General features: G+C 40.8%; 1 protein-coding gene across 9 annotated transcripts in view; it reads left to right on the forward strand.

Moving 5' to 3' along the window:
* Nucleotides 1–19455, forward strand: part of CELF4 (CUGBP Elav-like family member 4) — a 671901-nt gene extending 652446 nt beyond the window's left edge. For 2 of the 9 annotated variants that reach the window (XM_035309063.1, XM_035309066.1), the window contains exon 12: nt 18380–19454. In XM_035309063.1, the coding sequence (XP_035164954.1) occupies nt 18380–18507 (128 nt within the window). In that variant the 3' untranslated portion in view covers nt 18508–19454. Of the gene's footprint in view, nt 1–18379 lie in introns of all 9 variants that reach the window. The other 7 variants (XM_035309061.1, XM_035309064.1, XM_035309058.1 and 4 more) reach the window with 4 other exon arrangements.
* The last annotated feature ends 405 nt before the right edge of the window (nt 19456–19860 follow it).

Genomic DNA, 19860 nt, shown 5'->3' on the forward strand with positions numbered 1-19860 from the left:
ATAAAATAAAATAAAATAAAATAAAATAAAGACCTTTATTCCTTTGTGTTCATCTCTGAACCTCCCCTGCGCTTCCAGCACAAAGATGGATGCATTATCTCCTTTGTCCACTGCTGCCAGGATTGTGTAGGAGCAACCATGGGAGAAAACGAGACCAGCCACAAGCCTTGCTCCCAGTTTCTCAGGGCCCACCATACTGCAGAGACATTAACACCTGTGTGCGTTGAAGAAACCATTCTGCAGTTATGAAGCCTTGGACTTTCTCAGTTCAGAGGCTGCCTCCTGGCTTGACAATGAGCAGCGCAGAACACAGACTACAGCAAACACCAGTATTGTGCAATAAGTGTGAAAGTGGTCAAAATATGTCTGTTTTTTACCATAGCAGGTCTGCTTGCTGCAGTGTGTAAGACTGCCTGAGAACAACCCTGACCTTACTTAAAAACAGTCATTGAAGTTTGGAGGCTTCTTTGCCTGGGACTTTCCTCTTTCTGCATGCATCCAGTCTAGACCCACATCCTCCCTTTTCTCCTACAATTTTTCAGACCCTTGGCTTTTATTTTTCCTCCTATCCTGATGCAGCCAAAATATGTCCCAGTACAGACCACACTTCTTTCTCCTTCGCACTCATCACCACCCTGTCTATCCCCATAGCCTGAGCCTCCATCACACCAACCACATCAACATCTCCTCGGGATTCTCCTCCGGTACTGCCCTTTCCACCCTCTTGGATTCAGAGTTATAATTTCACTTTCACACCCCTTCACAATTCTCTATGTCTTTCTCCTGTCCCTAGCTCTTCACTCAGTGCCCAGTCTATAGCCTCTTCCCATCCACTTCTTTTACACTTAGCACATTTCTCCTCACTGGGCCTTGCTGTCCTTTCCTAGTGAAATGGCAGGGCCACCACAGGAGTTGTCTCACTTAAGGAAAAATTACACTTAATAAGGCTTTTATTAAAGACACCAACTCCCATTCTCACAGCAGGCTGACCTGGGATGTCTTGCACAGAGGCACAATGTGTCACAGCCTAACCATCAGCTTCTGCAGGGCCCCGGGTCTACATTTTGTCTCTGTGCAAGGCATGCACTTCCCACTGCACACGTGTAAGCTCATGTGTATATGTACTGAACGTCAGAGGACATGCAATATATGCTGATCACAATGGTCCTACTGAAAACTTCCCTTCAGATATGCGGAGAATTTTATTGTGACCAGTTTGTGTACAAGGCAAAAAGAAAGCTTGGTTAAAATGATGGCATTAAAGCTGCTAAGGCAAGTAGTCAATGTGCGAAGAGCTGCTCTTCATGCTGCCCACACAAGGTTAATTCTCCCTCTGTAGGTTAGGGTGATGCTACTATACAGTTGTAATTTCAGCAGCACTCAGTGTTGTCACACAGAACACACTTTAAGAAGGCATTTGAAGATGTTAAACTAGTGAAATGCAAAGACAACCATGTTCTAAGAAAATGTTTTAACAGAGAAGAGAAAGAAAAGGATAGGTTTGGGCAATATTAATTAGGAAGACATGACAGAAATTAGAAAAATGAGGACGTGGATGGAACAGCAGAGGCCAAATGATTACCCCGAGGTGTCACATAAGATGTAGATAAATTAAAGCCAGAGGAATTGCTGTACTGGTGCACTTGGAAATTCATTCCTCCAGCCTCCACTTTCTGAGAGCAGCAAGCACCTGGGTGTGCCAGCTCTGCGTGACACTGAGCAGTGGGCACTGCAAGGGCAGCTCTGCACCACATAGAGTTCACCCAAATGTTGCTGATGGGCCCCCTAATCTGGCAAAACAACTAATCTTCTTTGATGATGCCAAAAGAGAGAAGAAAACACCACTTGATGAGGGTCACAGTAGTTAATTACCCTCACCATGAAATATTTCTATTCCCTACTCAACTTTTTCTGGCTCCTATCTTGTGAGCCAAGGGACTGAGATTAAAGGTGAGAAAAGCGGTGAGAAATGAGGACTGGACACGGGAGGGGATGAAGCTCAGGAGAAGGGCTGAGACATAGGTAGAGCTTGTGTTGTGTTATTAAAAACACATTGTGGCAGTTCAAGACTGCAGCGTGGTGGCAGAAAGGTGGGGTGGGAGATGCAAGGCAGCAGACAGGTCATGGCAGTCTGCAGAGTTTCAGCTTGGAAGCTGAAACAAAAAGAGCAGAAACATCAAGAGACTGGGGCATCGGCAAAGCTATGCAGGGCCCCAGGACCAGGGGCATTGCACATCAGGTCTAAAGTGCATTGGCAGCACTCCATAAGACCTAAGAGTGGAACAACAGACCCCGAGGTACATCAGAAAAATATTGCTCAGCACCTGCTCGCAATGTGCCTCCAACAAACCCTGCCAAAGCTGGCAGTTTCTCATTTAATTAAAAAAAAAAAAAAAAGAAGAAAAAAAAAAAAAAGAAAAAAAAATCTCCTTAAATTCATCCAAGGAAATGAGCATGTCCAGGAGTTAGGGGAGGAAAGAAGGAAAGAAATTCCAGACCCATGATGGGTTAACCAATCTGTGTGCCACTGTTTCCCCCTCTCGTAGCAGGGCACTGATTCCTTTGCATGGGGATTTTGAGACCTATGTATGAGGAGGGTTATTTATCAGATCAAAGGTTTTTTGTTTTGAGTTTTTATTATTATTATTATTATTTCCTATGTCTCTTCCTTTTTCTCACCAGATAAAGTAATTATTAGAAAGCACTTGGGAGGGAGGTGGAGCTCTGCTTGCTGGTGTTACCAGTACTATGATTAAATTTGATTTTTTTCCTTTTTACCTTTAACCTGATTTCCTAAGACAAATCTCTGCCCCAGACTTTCTCTCTGTAGCCCACAGAACTAGGCTATGTCCTCTGCTTTTCATGATCTATGGCAATTAATTTTGTTTCAGTTCCCTGGACAATATCATATTGCCATAGCCGTACAGCCATGGGTTTCAGGCCAAAGTTCAGAGAGTAATGAAAGTAACCACTAATTTTAGTGTCTGAGCTGGGACAATATAGGGACAATGTTCCAGGTGTATTACAACACAGATATACAGAAGTTCATATTTACTAGGTCCAAGTATCATAATTATTATAATCCAAAGCAGCCAGGCTTCAGATCCACAGAGTGAGGAAGGGACGGTCCTCCAGCTGATAAGGAAAGAGATGTGTGAGTAAGAAAGTGAAGGAAGAGTTCATCAAGCTCACTGCACAGCACCTCCAGCCACTGCAGTTGGCTGGGGGAGGTTTTAGGGGGAGGAGGAGGAGCGGGAGAAGTATTAGGGCTGTGAGCCACTATTCATTTACAAACTATAATTAATTTGATGTTTAGATTAATTTCTGATGCACTCTCAAAGGTGCACTGAAAGCATTTTTCCTTTATTATAATGTTGATTGCTTATTGGGGAGATAAATCTAACTGTCAGTTATGCACTGACTTACCAAAACTTTCAGACCAAGCAAGCATGTATGCATAAGGAACAGCTGTTTGCAGCTCTCCAGTTAAAGGGATAGCTCTGTCTTTTCCCAATAACTCACATTAAAGAAAATCTATACATTGTACACAGGGACTTCTGGTTTCTTTTGTAGTTTAACAATTTATTAGACAAGAATATGTTAGCAGAATCTATGTTCTATTTATCTGTCTGTCCTTGTGTCTATCACTATTCTATCCATCTCTGCACCCAAGTGATAGATGTAGTCCATCCAGCATATGTCTAGAAGTTATGTATATGTTTGTACATACCTACTCACATACACGCTTACAGAATCATTTAAAACATTTTCACTCATGGTGTAATTAGATGGAGGAACTCATTACTGCAGGGTCTTTGTGGCTACTCATTTAATGAACTTCAGAGGAGGAATGGCCATTTATGTGACTAATGGAAGTGACCGATGTTAAGAGTTAATGCCAGAAGAAAAAAAAAAGAGAGGAAAATAAAATAATAAATAAATAAATAAATAAATAAAGTTTTGAAAGAGATTAAAAACTTAATGCTCTGGGCTTCAAATCGATCCTTCAGCTTTGGGAACTAGGAAAAGAACCTGATGGGGTTTTCACATGTGCCTGAACAGCATGCTATTTACTGCCACCTCCTCTAAAAATACTTTGATTTTAGGTAGAGTAGATGAACCCTAATTAAATAATACAGCTGGTCCTCCCTATGCTCCAAGGATATCATAGTTTCAGATGCAAACATCCCCACGTCTAGAAATGCCAGAGGAGAGTCTATAGTGCTACTTTCATCCGGTCCAGACATTTCAGAAAACAGTGACCCCTTCAGCAAGCAGGCCCATTTCTGAACTCCAGGTGACTGAACTGCTGAACATGGACTTACCACATCCTGCTCCTGTGAGACTGCAGACCTACAACAACATTTAGGCTTTCCATTACATGTGCTTTATTTTGTTTTCCCCAGATCTCTCTCATTCAAGGTGAATTTGAGCTGCAGAACAAGTGATTCTCCATCAGTCCATCGAAACATCCATCCATCCATCCATCCATCCTCACATATTTATCTTCACCTTCTTTATATCTGTCTGTCCTTTCTCATTCACTGCACAGGGCTGATCTTCAGCATTTTGAAGTCTGTCAGCTAGCTTGTTACAGAGCAGCTGTTCAATAGATCCTCATAGCTCTCTGCTTGGCCCCAGGCCTTCCTTCCCGCACAACATTCAAACCCAGCTATGAATATGAATTTATTATTATTTCCTCATCTGTTTTCTTAAGGCCCTTCCCAGCAGAGCATTTGAGAGGTTCATGAAGCTGAGAAACAGCATTTTCACAGTGCTCATGTCATCCTCATTTCACCAAGGGGATGGTGAGACATAGAAAGGTATTCAAAACTATTTATTGATCTTGGATGCCTCATCTGAGATGCCATGAGCCTGATTGGTCTGTTTGCCTTTTCTCAATATATCTAACACAATGCAGGGCATGCTATGTTTATGTTCACTTCAGATGCAGTACAGGAATGCAGCCTTTCCATACCAGCAAAATCTCAGGTCACACCCTCAAAATCTCAGGTCACACACTGACGGAGCACCAAGAAAAAAATAGAGGCCTTACATATCAGCTCATACACTATGCCATAACTATCCATATCTTTTTAACATTTGTATGCCTTTCGCTCTAGTTGGGCCAGGACAGTTACCTCAAGGCTGGACATTTTCTGGGCATGGCTCAGGGGTCGCAAGATACAGGGACTGTCCCTAGACAGCGGTATAGACAAGACTACCCCTCTCTTTGGGATAAGGGAGTTTAGTCATAAGGATAGAAGCCATGATGTGCCATTTGCACTCAGAGCCTGCAGATTTTATTTACTAATAAGAAAGCACCCTGGGAGATCTTACTAAGGGATTTTGTGATATGTTATTCACCCAGAATAATTGGGATGTCGTGCAAAAAATAGGCATCAAGTCCACTTCTCCAAGACAACATTTGGTTGTGCAACTACACCACAAAACCATCATTTCCCTGCCTTATTTATTGTCTATATTCCAATGCTAGCAATAATGAGTCTGATACATTGCCATCTTCCTCACCCTGCTCTGTTATTCATTCTCTACAGTAATTAAAACAAGGATGCCATGAAAAAGAAAAATACAGAAACATGTTGTTAGAAGCGATGCCTTAATGCATATACAAAACAATACAAAATTAAAGTTTTATACATAACATCAATTTTTGCATTTTTTAGCTCTTCAGTGCTTCATTTTGTAATCTTATCATTGCTTTAGTCTATTGGTGTGTGTGATATCTTACTTCTTCAAGTAAGCAAACCAATACCAATGCATAAGAATAGATGAACATCTTCAGATAGTGTACACTGACATCACAAAGGTTGTCACCAGAAAAACAATTGGCAGATCCCGATAAAAATGGGTACCTTTCCTCACCATTCCTACCTTCAACTATTTCAAATCCTCAGTCATATACAACCTCATCCCCACTCTCCCCAGTCCTGATCTGTAATATATATTTCATATGTATATGTACATTTAAATGCATATGTATATATATATTTCCCCAGTAGTGAATATGTCTGCAGATTATCAAAAACAACGAAAACAGATGAACTAGGGATGCTTAAGATGCTAAGGGATGCTAAAACGACTATAAAATTGTAGCCTCATGTTAAAGAGGTGAATTTTCTGAGTAAAATGCCTGTTGTTAGCTTGCAGCTGATTTCTGTAAATTAGTTAGTAAAATCCAGATGGAATAAGAAATTCTGAATGGAATCAGATGAAGCCAATGGTCAAAATGCTTTTGTGTTAAACCCTATGAAGAGCTGTTCCTATAAGATCCTTTCTACTTTCATTAGCTAAGGGATGAGTGTATAATCATTGGAAGCATGAGTGTTAGGTAGAAAATAAGGCCTTATAATTATGATCAGTATTTCCATTTTGGGTTTATCCATCATAATTTGTTAAGGTCATGGGGATTATTAATCATAAATTGTGGAAATTGATGTTTCTGCCTATTAATAGACTCACATAGCTTGTCAGGGACCTGAGGAGTCCAGCCTTCTGCCCAAAGAAAGGTCAGCTGTGGAGACAGCTCTCAGAATTGCTCAGGGATTTATCTAGTCAAGTCTTGAAAACCTCCAGAATGGAAATTCACTTGGTCAGCCTGCTCCAATACTTGTTGGCACTCGTAGTGAAAAAGCTTTTCTTTATATCCAGTCTAGAACTCTCTTATTTCAATTTCTGTCCATTGTCTCTTGTCCTCCCACCATCCACCTCTGTGAAAAGACTAAGTCACTTCTCTCTCAAAAAGCATCAGCCCTTGGCACAGGATGAACCTATGCTAAACTCACTTAGCTTTATTAGTGTCTTTCCCATGCTGGAGGCAGGGCTGGGGGGAAGAGGATGCCCAAAACTGGATGTAGTATCCAGATGTGATCTTGTAAGTGCTGAGCAGAGAAGAGTAATCACTTCAATGTTTGACTGCCTGTGCTTTTGTTAATAGAGCTCAAAATACTCTTGGCCTCCCTTGCAGCTAGGGCACACCTCTAGTAATGTAACCCATGGAAAACCTAGAGACAGGAGGACTCAGCCTTCTTACACCAGCCAGGTATCAGTCCCCTTGATATTTTGACAGGCATAATTAATGTTTCAAAAGGGAAGTGCTAACATCTAAGAGCAGCTGCTTTCTTTGACTGCTTGACAGGCGACAGGCTTTCTCCATTTTTTGAAAACATGACCTACAAATCTGATTTTGTGTTCTGACCATTTACAGGAGAAATTATATGACTGTTCTAAAGAGAGGTTCCTAATTACCTTTTAAAATCCTGCTCCAGTAAGGTTTCCAGAAATTGTAAGGTGTTTTCCCTTGTCATTGTGCATCTCCTGAGATGGCTGAACAGACTGCAGAAGGATTCTTGTGTTATTGAGATTTTTAAAATGCTTATGAGAGAATAGTTTTGCTTTATTTATTTTAAGAGTCAATGCAAGACCCACATTTTTAGGGGAAACTTACATTTTTATCCCACTTCTTCAAATTAAGATCCCTGTCCAAATTATCAAAAGCCATACTGCACTTTGTGGATCTTAAGTTTTCTTAACCAAAGGCATTTTCATAAATGTGTTTTCCAGTGATATTTCTACTCCTCTAATTTCAGTAATTAAAATACAAGTGTATTTTTCCATCTCCCTCTCAAGGATGGATCAAGAGCTCAGAGGGGTCATTGCGCAGGTGCCCCAAGAGCCAGAATTAGATCGTGCTTTGGGCAATCAGTGACACATCTCAAATCCCACTGACTGAATATAACTCTTCAGAGGGACTGCAGAAAGCTTTTCACAGGGCTTCACAGAGATCTCCAGGATTCAGGATACTCATTTGAAGGCCATTAGTGGTAAATGCTTTGCTGGCAGACCCAGAGGAACTTTGCAGCAGCTACGATATAACATGAAGGTGTTTAATTCTCATTGATGTTAATGACAAAAGAAGCTAGCTGATCATCTCTGTCCATTGCAGGTAATCAAAAATGCAGAGGTCTTACACTGGCACTGAAAGGACCACAGATCTAACAGTTGGATCTGGATCAGTACCTTATCTTACAGTTTAAAATGTATAACTCTTTCCTTTCTCCTGTTGGTACACAGCATGGTTCAGTACCAGTTCACAACCTTCTGATCTAAATATTAAGAGTTTTTCTCTTTTCTTTTTCTTCCAAATGAGTCACTGAATATGAGGAGGTTTTTTGTTTTTCCCTGTTGATTTCACTTTTAGTTTTGTTAGCTGTTTTTCACACAGTAGGCTCCGTAAAAGAAATGTATTGGTTTGAAAACCATGGCCAAAAGCTATTCATCACTATTTCTGCCTTCTGAACAGAAACTTCTGGACTTCCAACAAGAGAAACTTCTAGTCCTTTTATATCAATTAGGTTGCCCTAACCCACCCATAATGAGGGGTCAGATATGCAATGACATAAAGGGGAGAGATGGTTAGTTTGCTATCTAAGTAATGATCAGCAAGGAGCAAGATTCCCATTCTGTACATTGCTACACACAGAACAGATCTATTTCAGAGACTCCCCAGGACAGGAGAGAACTGATAAAAAATAGTCGTTCGTGCAGTTTGTATTGCACCTTCCTGGTCTGTTTCTTTTTGGTTTTGATTTTTTTTTTCTTTAATTAACCCAGGAAGAAATTTTCCTTCCCACCATGAAATACTGTCAACCAGAGGGTGATTTTATGGTGGCTGTCTCTTGTAGATGAAGGAGGATGGCTGTTTTTTTTCAGTAGCTGCAATGTTCATATATAGCTTTTTTATCAAGAATCTGTAAATTCAGTGGGTTCCAAGAGAGAACATGGCATCAAAGAAATGAAGATTAAGATGAGAAATGGAGTGGGACACCTCTGATGGGAGCTTCAGTAGTTACTTTCATCTTGTTTATATAGTACAACTCCAACAAAACCGATGTAAATATAACCATCTTGATTCAGCAAGAGTCAAAGACTCATAGAATCACAGAATGATTTGGGTTGAAAGGGACCTTAAATATCATCTAGTCCCAAGCCCCATGTCATGCACAGAGACACCTTCCACAAGACTAGGCCCTAGCCTAGACTTGGATGCATCTTTAATTTAGCACCTACTTAGATCTCACTCATAGCTTGCATATAACCTATACCAAGTTAATTATTTTCTTCTAGTTTTACACCAGCAGAAGAACTTGTCTCCTGAAAAGTTCATCCATTTTTTCCAACCATGTACTTTCCCCATAAACCCTATATTGACACATCGTGACCCCAGATATTCACAAGGAAGGCTCAGAAAGCAAGTCAAGAAGAGTTTCTTCCACCCAAGAAAGTAACAAATACCATTCACTTACATGTAGGTGATTCCCTGATGGCTAGCTTGTTCCTTATGAAGAAGATATTTATCAGCTAAGTTGGAATTTGACTCTACATGTTAGTTAGTGAGATGAATTACATTGCTACTTGTTCACAGTGTACATGTATGTATATTGGACCAACATTTTATTCAGGGGGTCTCCAAAGACTGGCTGGAGCCTGAATACTTCACTTCTTCCATCCATTCATTGGATGACTTCAACTCTTACTTAGCAAAATGGGTAGGCCCACAGTCTGCAGCATCAGACAAATAGTTGTTCATCCTTTATACAAGTTGTTTACAAAGAAAAATAAGAGAATAAGAAAGGTTTTTAGCATTAGTTCTATTCTTAGGATGAAAAATCTGTTGTGGTTTTCTATATCAGATTTTTGTTTCTTCTTTACCTCTTTTTAGAAAATGTTGTTCCTGATCAGGTGTATGTGAGTCAAAACCCCAGATCAGACCATGCAGTAATATAAAATGTCCAAATTTTGGTCTAGTCCTGATTGTTAATCATGTGCTTTCAATGGAGTCATGTCAGTAATTTCTATATGAAATAACAGATTGCAGAAGAGAATAATAATAGAAATAAAAGTCTTTCTTGGTTAGAACCACAATATTCAGGGTCAGCATCTACAGCCCTCAGACTTCAGTAACTTCGTCTTTGAAGCAGTATCTGGGGAGCATCCAACTGACCATGCACAATACCAGGGACCACTTCTCTGTACATTCAAGCTCATACTGCCTCACTGTATGGAAGTAGTTGAATGCATGGGAAGATGGGAAGGTGACATCAGGAAGACGCTCATGTATTTCTAGCTACCTTCTGCACTGGGCGTTCTGACCTTTAGAGAAAGTTAATCATGCCATCTACTTTCACTCGTCATTTAATCTCCCCTTCCCATCTGTTCAGTTTCTCTCAGCTGGAAGTAAGATGAAGAACAAGTACCAGTCAGCTGTCTCAGTGGTCCACAGCCCACACTTTGGGGCCATTTATTGTAAGGCATTAGCATCAATTGTCACCTCTGTCATGACAGTTACTGCAGTTCATGCCAGATTAGTAGGCAAGAACTGATTTTCTAAATATCTGAAAAGTGAAATGAAGAATAGATAGACAGATAGATGTGCAGTATCAGAAGGGACTGTTCTGATCCTTTGGACTGAAGTCCAAAATAACATATGCCAGATACCTTGGCTCATGTGACAGGTTCAAACCTTCTGCTTGAGTCATAGCATCCCTTTTAGAAAATCTCTTAATCAAGATTTCATGTGATAGGTGCTCCACCCCTATTGCTAAACAAGATGTTCCAAAATAGTTAATTACCTTCACTATTTAAAAAATGCAGACTCAGTGTCTTATTTCCATTTTAAATTTGTCAAACGTCTGCTTCCATCCAGTGGAAATCATCAAACGATTTTTTTTCTGTATTAAAACAAAACATTCTATTAGAAATTATTTATAGACTATAATTGGAAGACTGTTTAACCTTCTCTTCAGTAAACTGTGGCAATTCTAACTACTTTTTCAGACCAATAATTATTCTTGAAGTTCTGCATAATTCTTAGACTCTTTTTTTTTTCAGAGAGATCACCTAAACTAAATGTAGAATTCCAATACGGACCTTTCATGAACCATATTCATAAGTAACATCACCTCACTATTTCTGGAGGATATTCCCCAGAGACTGACTTTATCCAGAGAATGTACCAAGCCCTATAAGTATTTCAGTGTAATCCTGAGAGCTCATGTATTTGGCTTTTACCAAGATACTTATGTTCTTGTTATAACCACTGTTTTCTATTGTAGATTCCTTCTTTTTATGAGCTATCCACTTGCTTTTTCCTGTGGATACTTAATTTTGCATTTTGTTAGGTTAAAATGAACACTCTATGACTGAATCCAGCCTACACAGTGACCCAGGTCAGTCTGACTTACTTCTGTCATTATTTACCACTTCTAGTATGACTGGGAAATTTTACCAGTAATTACTTTAGATATCTTCCAGGTAGTTTTGAGAAACTGAATAGCACAGAGATTTCAGCATGCTCCTGGAGAAGCCTACTAAAAACTCCTCAATATTATAAGTCACAGTTTACAGTTTTTTTCCAGTGGTATATCAGTTATCCAATTTTTTAGAAGTTTAATATGGGCTGCTTTCCTTTTCTGTAAAAAAAATCTCTGTCAAATTCTCTAGAAAGGTTTAAGTAAGCTCTATGAAAATTTTATTAATCAAACTTGCAATTTCATGAAATCAGGTTCATTTGATAGACTCTATTTTCCATGAAACCATGCTGATTAGTGTTAATTGTACACCATTTCATTTTTTATCATATTATCTCATATCAAGATTTTCATAGTTTTACTTAGGCTTATGAAAGATTAAATAAGTTTACCGGGTCATCTGGTTTACATCCTTGAAAATTAAGAATAGATTTTTTTTTTTCTGGAGCACTTTGAAGCTTTTTTAATATTCCATAAATATCTAAAATGAACATAAATGCTTCAGCAAATTTCTTAGCCAATTCTTTGAATATTCTGAGGTTCCAATTATCCCACAGATTTGAAATATTTAATAGTAGTTGTTTAGCATAGTCATCAGTTAATAGCTGTTCATACATTACAAAATGGGTGGATGGATGGATGGATGGATGGATAGATAGATGGATGGATGGATGGATTGGATAACTGGATAGACAGATCTCACTTGAACATGATTAAACATCAGTGGAAGGTTAAATATTCCAAAAAGTCATCCAACACTATTAGACACTGGAAAACAGCTGAAGTGCTATGCCCTTGATCTGCAGACATACTCCTTTACTGAGTATTCCAGTACCCATAAATCACGTTACAATACAATACCTTCCAATGCACACATACATTATAAAGCTACTTACATACAGATTGTATCCTGAAATTCTTTACAGCACTAAAAAAATTGCAAGACAGCAGCTAGTACATTGTGTAAAGAACATAGCAAGGTAAAGACCTTGCAAGGCAATTAAAGGAAAGCCTCCATTCTCTGATAAGACTAATAAACATGGGAAAAGAGAAACTGAACAGTCTTACAAATGAAATGTACTGAGGTAGTGAGGAACTGCAGGGTAGCAGGTCAGCTCCCAGTGGGGAGAGAAGGGTGGGATTTCCTCCCCAACACCCTTTCCCCAGAGAAGACCCCAATGATTTGAGCACCTCGTAGTTGCCTTCCCACCAGAAAATGCCTCCTTGCCATTCCCAGAACTACCCCTTCACTGGGCTAGTTCCTAGCTCAAAAGCGAGGAACCCAAGCTCTGATGGGACAATGACATTAATAGCCAATTATATTAATATGCAATTCCTTAACTACTAACACAAGTGTCTGGGAGAAGGAAAAGATCAGAGCCATTGGTCTAACCAATTTCCAGTGTTTTCTGCAGCTTCCTCCATCTTTATAGTCTGATCCAGGCCCCCTCCTATCTTCTGGGTACCAACACTTTGGGTGCGAGAGAAGCAAGGGGCATGGACTTCACTGGTACCCAGCCTGTGTGCACCATGTTTCTTCTCTTTCATGTCATAGGAATTTGCCTCGCACAGGCTGAGGCAGATCCTGCAGACCACAGTATTTTCATCTTTATTTTATTCCTTTATTTCCTCTTTTCTTACTCTTATTTTTCTTTGCTGAGAAACGGGTTGAATGACAAGGCAGAAAAGTTCAGAAGAATTAGATCCTTTCCTTAGCTAGTGACATTCTTAACTGGAGCAACAAGAAGTGCTAGGAAAGATCCCTCGTGGCAATCAGAGAAATAGACTCACAGCCAGAAAGAGAACAGTGCATCTCTGGCCAAAAAAGCCAATACGAACCAATGTCTATGTTTCCATTGCAATCTCTTGTGAAGTGCATCACTGAGATACTGGTTTTGTGCAGCAAGCACATGGCATATATATCCAATAACTCTTCCTAGTTTTAGGACAAGTTAAGTATTTGTTTCTTTGAGGTTCCTATTCTCCTTTCCCATGCCTGAGACAAGCCTACTTGTGTAAGTGGACCTGCTGTAGGGACTGTCTGCCCTCAGGTCAGGAGCCTGGATCAAAAGTTTGCATCTGGACCTGTCACTGACCATGGTCTTGATTTCTAATTCTGGGGATGCTCAGTGTAGTTACCAAGCTTTGGGCTGTATCCAGAGAAAGGTTTCTTCTGAAGAGAGGCAGCATACTATTCCAACCTGGTAACAGATCATCAAAAGCCTGTTTTGCACATTAACTGCTAATTCTCCTTGCAGCATGCAAAGAGAAACAGAAAACTCACAAAGGCCAATTAGGGATCCATGGGAACCTAACGATGTGCTCATTCAGACCTGTACTTAGTGCACAAACTAATTCATGGCCATGCAGAGACACTACTCACTGTGAATGAAAAGTTTACAGTTGCAAAACAGTCTTCAAACGCACTCTGAGAGAGATTGCAAATTCCCTTCTTTATCATCTCAGCCTATTAAAATAGAAAATCAACCCATGAGTAATATCAGCTACATAAAGCCAATGATGATCGTGCTGGTGTCATGAGGAAGGCATAAAGCTCCTTCAGCAAGCCGCACTACCAAGATTTCCAGTGGAAGAAATGAGGAGTTAAAATAAGCTCCCTTCAGGACGTTACCCCTGTTTCCACCTGTAGATAAAGTTATGTAGGAAAAGAGCAGGACAGGAGAAGACTCCAATGTCACTACCTTCCTGGAAGGTTCTGTGCAGACTCGGGGAGGTTAGGTGCCCTGAGCCGCAATCCCAGCACATTTCTTGATTCTTTGCTGCTTTGATAAATCATTTATTAAAGTGGCCTTTTTACATAATCCCTGGGAAAAAGAAGGAAAAAAAAAAAAATCATAAAATATATTTATCACAAAATCCTGTCCTCCTACCAACCATCTTAGATCAGGACATATATTTCTCTGATTATTAATTAACTGATGCACAGAAACAGCTTTGAGTTTTTTAACCTCTCCCTTTCTCTTTTGTCCTTCAAGAGCATAGATGACAATGCAGAGGTAGTGCTCAAAACACAGATAGCTTCTTGAGCAATGGAAGTGCAAGCATCGTACTTTGAGTCCCGTAGTTATGAACTCAAGCATTAAAGCTATTCAGAAAGCAAGCATGTAAGCAATTTTCCAGGTACACTCATTATGTCCTTAGTCATACATGTTTAAATCTGGCATAACACCAGAAGAGTAACAAAGCTGGTAACTGTCAATAGTGCATGTAACAGCAACAACAACAACAAAAAAAAATTTTTTTATTAAAGTAATATAATCTATCATTAGATATTTGATCTGCAAAGAGAAAGGAATATATTGTTAGCATGGCTTGTCTATCTGTTTATCCCTCATCATTGTGAAATCTCAGCATTCAGGATAAGCCATAGCTCTTCTTCTTTTTGGAGTCCATCCAAATATCTTCAACAATATGAAATACAACTCCACATAAATAACAGGAGGGGGGAGAGCTGAATGCATCAACAACTTCTGTGCATATCAAACCCCCTGAAACTAAAACAGTCAAATAAAGCTAGAGACATTAGCTGCTCTGTCCCTAGGATGTGCTTACAAGGAAAATGTGCAATTATTAGCATTTGCCCTCCTCCTTCTCTCTCTACAACCCACCCAACACAGCCCCTCCACCCTTGGCAGCTAGACAGTAGAGATTTCTTATATTACAGCAGTGGATATCAGTACAACTAAGGAGAATAAAATAAAAAATCCAAATCCGGTCCAGATCTGTGGGCAACTGATATACCAATAGCATCAAAGTACAACTCCCAGCTTCATTATCTGGTCTAAATGAAATATAGTGAGCAAATGCACTTCTGATCTCTCTTATTAGTCCCATTTGTTAAAATGCTGTATTATTTACAGCTTTGCACAGAATGAGGAAATGGCCTTAGAATTCCATTTTAAAAGCAAAATGATTGTAAAAACTGTAGTGGCTTTGTGAGCTTATATAAAGGCAGGGTTTTTGCAGGGGTCCAACTGTATCAACATCCCAGCACCAGGACTTACCACCCAATTAAAGGTCTCGTCTTGGCAAAAGCAGAGAAATAGTAGACTTCCATCACACTTGGCACTATTTCTGGTGGGGCTTGTATACATAAGGATTTTGATTTGGCAATTAACACCACTTTGAGGAGTGACCTGTATAGGCACTAGCCAGTTATCACATTCTTACCTTGAGATGTGAGTCCCCAGCTGCAGAACAGCAGCTAAACAGCCAGTGGGATTTACAGTGTGATTCATCTGGGCACAGCTAGCTGTGACCCCCATTCTTCCCCCCCACTCCCAACCCCCCCCCCAAAAAAAAAAAAAAAAAAAAAAGACAAATTGCATTCTACACTCCACTGACTGTATTGGCTAGACCTCCATTGATTCTTTTAGGATCCCAAGGTGATTTTCTCACAAATGGATGCACGTGTAGACACTCTAAAAAGTACGTGTTCAGCCTGTAGGAGGTATATTGCAATAGGACCAGTCACAGGAGTAGAAATCAAAGTTCACAGGCAAGGTTCTCCAATGACATGATATAAGTAATTGTGCAGATGCAGCCAACTCAGCTATGATATTTGGTAGCTGTGTCTATATTAGTAAAGTAAATGTATCTGGCACTTTTCTCGAGCACTGGTGCCAGCTGGCACAGGATGGCCCACACCCAAACTATTAAATCCTGTTACTTTCCAGAATATCATGGCAACCTCCAAGCTAACTACTGAAAACAGCTTCTGTCCTGTGCTAATACTCACAGTGCGCCCAGGAATTGTTTGGAGTTAGGCATAAGCCAAACTATGTCAAGAACCTTCCTAAAAATTCAGTGGTATAGATGATTGGGCTTCAGTTTCCTCTGAACTTCCCTGGCACAGTTTTAGTTTACTGTTAGAGCTGATGGGTCTTGGACGGCAGTATTAATGGTCCAGAGGTGATTTTAAAAAGAACTGTCTTTCACTGCAGATACGTTCAAAGACATGAGGTAGCTAGACAGCAAATTTCAAGTTGAAGTAAAGCATTTCCAAGGGAGCTTCCAGCAGTATTTAAAGACTGAATCAACTCAGGTGAAATCAGGAAGTGCTTAGTTTACTCCTTTGCTGAGATCAAATCACAGGGCCTTGTTGAATGATAGATTATTCAACTAGTCAAATGTAAACTGGGAACATTACCAGGTACATTACCAGGTACTTACTGGCTAAGAGGTGATTGCAAATGCAGATCCATTGTCATTTAATAATACTTCAGCTCATTACTCACCGTAACACTTTAGTTTTCTGTTCAGAGATTGATGTCTGCCATGAGGTTTGAGTAACACTTCTGCTCACACCTTCAGAGCTGCAGGGTTGGTTCCTCCTCATCCAGGTGGCTGGCAGGATAACTATGTGGAGAGACAGTTACTTGGAGCCTCAGCTTCAAGAGGGGAGGATGAGGAGGGATGCCTATTTATTTCATGGGCATCCCTCTAAAAACCACATCTGCCACTCTCAATAAACCTGTTGTCTCACTTTGAGGCTGAGATCATAGGTTTTATGACCTCTCATAAACCTTTGTTATTAGCCAAAGGCAGGGAGTACAGCTTCAATGCAAGAGTGAGGCAGTGTGTTTCTGTATATGTGTGTATCTGTGTGTGTGCATGTCTTTTCCAAACGAAAGCCACCCTTTGTCACATGCAAGCCTTGCTTTCGAGGAGGAACTAGACCAGAGAGGAGGTGCTGCTGAATGCAGTCACGGAACAGCCCAAGGCTGTAAACCATGTCTGGTGCTGTTGTCAGGAGCAGGTGTATACCTGGCAGCAAATGCTCAGCATTATCTTTTTGAGGGGCTCTAAAGCTGTCTCTTCATTTCAGACTGTCTGTTGAGAGACATTGGGTTCCTGGGGCTGGTTTGTGCTGCCAGAGCTTTGCAGGGGTGGGGAAACAGATGGCTTTGTCTGGACTGCAGGCTTGTCCAGGCTAGACTTACCTAGAGCTCTTGTTCAGAAATATTTTTGGCACACAGGGGTGTTTCTGGCAAAGGTAGCACAGGCAATTCTTGTACAATGTGATGGCTCCCTGTCTCAGTCACATCTCAGTCCCCTAGTCACTCCAGCTAAAGTCACATACGGTATGTACAAATGAGGTCCCCTCCTGGAGCTAAAATAAGAAAAAAAAAAAATCTTCCTCAAAGCTGAATGAGTTAGATGCATTGCATCTAGCTTGGTTCTGAGCTATTTTGCCTATTCTGATCCTCTTCCACTGAGACAAAGAATGGGTGGCCTGTAGGTACATTATTCAATCACTATGGGTGCTTCTATTGCTGGATGGAGTCCATGGCTGATTAGATGGTGTGCTGGCAAGGTATGAAACTACTTACAGAAACCATGGTAGGAAAGCTCTAGTGTTCATATTTCTCAACTGCAGCATCAACATAAAGTAAAGGTCTGCAGTAATTGCCAGTTAATAAAGCTCCTCATATTCTTAAGTGGCCAACAATCAAACTATTCGTGCCAATGAATACCATAATGGAGAGCTTATTAAATTCACATTTTGCTTATATTGCCATAATAAGGAGATAGCAGTAGGTATATCAGGTTCCCTTCATTTTGAATATTAGAAGGCAAGGAAAGGTTATGCTGGGGAGTGAAGGCGGGTCTAGAAAGAGATGTTACCCAGTCACAGCAGAGGAAAAAAAGAACAAGACAGAGAAAAAGTGCCCTGAGACCATGCATCACGTCTGTTCTAGGGCGGCCCAAATCTTCCATGTGCTGGTACTGTGGCACCAGCCTTTGGATCCCCATGCTTCACATAGTCTCATGTCTGAACTGGCACTCAGCCCAGGCACAGTGTCCTGGGACAGCGATCTGTAACAACCCCTCCTACCCTCCGTCCCCCATTGGCAGCCATCCTCTCCTCACTTTCCAGCCCACACGCCCACCCTCCTACCTGCTCACTCCCTCCCTCCCGCCACCCTCACCCCCTTCCCCATGTTCATTCTCAGTGGTCGTTGCATGTACGTGCCTTGGCCCCCTTCGGCTCATTAAGCCCTCTGCCTTGCCTCATGTTTTGACAGGTTTTGTGAGTTTTGACAATCCTGCCAGTGCCCAAGCTGCCATCCAGGCTATGAATGGCTTCCAGATTGGCATGAAGAGGCTGAAGGTGCAGCTGAAGAGGCCAAAGGATGCTAATCGTCCCTACTGAAGGGTTATGGAAACACTGGATACAAAGCACTAGCACAGGTAACTGCATGGGGAAGGGGGTGTCAGCTGTGGTTGTAGCCTCTCCTTTGTGCTGTAGACCCTCAAAAAGATTCAGCTCTGCAACTCTCTGGCTTCTGCCTTTTCCACTTAGGCCTCTGGCTAGAGCCACACCACACAGACACACACCCACACATAAACCAGGAACTGTTTGTGCCTCATTAGAAAGAGAGACGGAAGGATGCTTAACGAGGGTTCCCCACCCCGGCAGCATCCTGCATCTCTCCAAAGTCTTCCTGGTCACTAGAGGGGAGGCAGCAGCTGTCCTGATTCCCCTTGCTTGGCCAAAGACAGCATTTCTGGTGGCTGAAGAAAATCAGCAATTAAGCAATGGGACTGGGCTGCAGTTTAATCCCAGGTGACTGGACTGGGACAGTGTCTGTCTCAATAGCTCTGTGTTGCAAATGTTTCAAAGCATTCTTCATTCTTCATGCGGTATAGTCTGTATCTGATTTCATCCCAGCATAATAACTATATGTAAATATGTCTCCGTGACAACTAAATAACAGCTAATTTCTTTGTTCCCAAACCCAAGAAATTAATAGGAGGATCCATGCTGTCATCTTGTTCAGTTGCTGTTAACTTCTGTGTATAGATAAAACCCAAACAAAGCCAAGGAAGCTTTGCTTGAGTGAAGACCTAGACATATCTGAATGAGGGTCTCATTGTTAGACTCACGTGCTTTGTGTTGTTGGAAAGGAGACAGCTTGATGCTACCAGGAAACTTCAAAAACATGTAAGAGTGTCAAAAATAGCAGAAGCAGCAGCTTGTTTCATTGCAATTCCAGCCTATTAGCAATAACAAAAATGGAGATGTTTCCAAAAATGGAAACATTTTCCACTGCTGACTGGCCTTTCCATTAGATAATTCTTTGAGAAATTAAATATATAAAATGTATGTGTTTGTTGCAGAGATGGCAAGTCTCTCTGAGATTCCCCAACAAATCCAGCACTTAGGGTGACCCTAAGCTGCAACAAGCAGTTTGCATTCCTAAGTTAGTGACAGAGAGATGAGTTAGATCAGATTTCTAGGCCATTATGACCATAACATCTAAGATTCAGTGATTTTAATTCAGGCCTTTTTGACACACCTAAGGTTCAGGCAGAACGTCCCCATCTTTAACCCTTCCAAAGAACTATGAAGTGATCAATTTTTCACTGGTATTTCTAATATCTTTGAAAATACTTTACTGTGGTCTTCAGAGCAGCATCCTTTCTATTGAGAATTAAGGAATGGGATTAAAATGTCTTTGAAAGAGGTGCTGCCCTGAACAAAACATGGAGCAGACTAAGAAAA

The sequence above is a fragment of the Oxyura jamaicensis genome, chromosome Z, assembly GCF_011077185.1.
Source record: "Oxyura jamaicensis isolate SHBP4307 breed ruddy duck chromosome Z, BPBGC_Ojam_1.0, whole genome shotgun sequence".
Taxonomy (NCBI): domain Eukaryota; kingdom Metazoa; phylum Chordata; class Aves; order Anseriformes; family Anatidae; genus Oxyura; species Oxyura jamaicensis.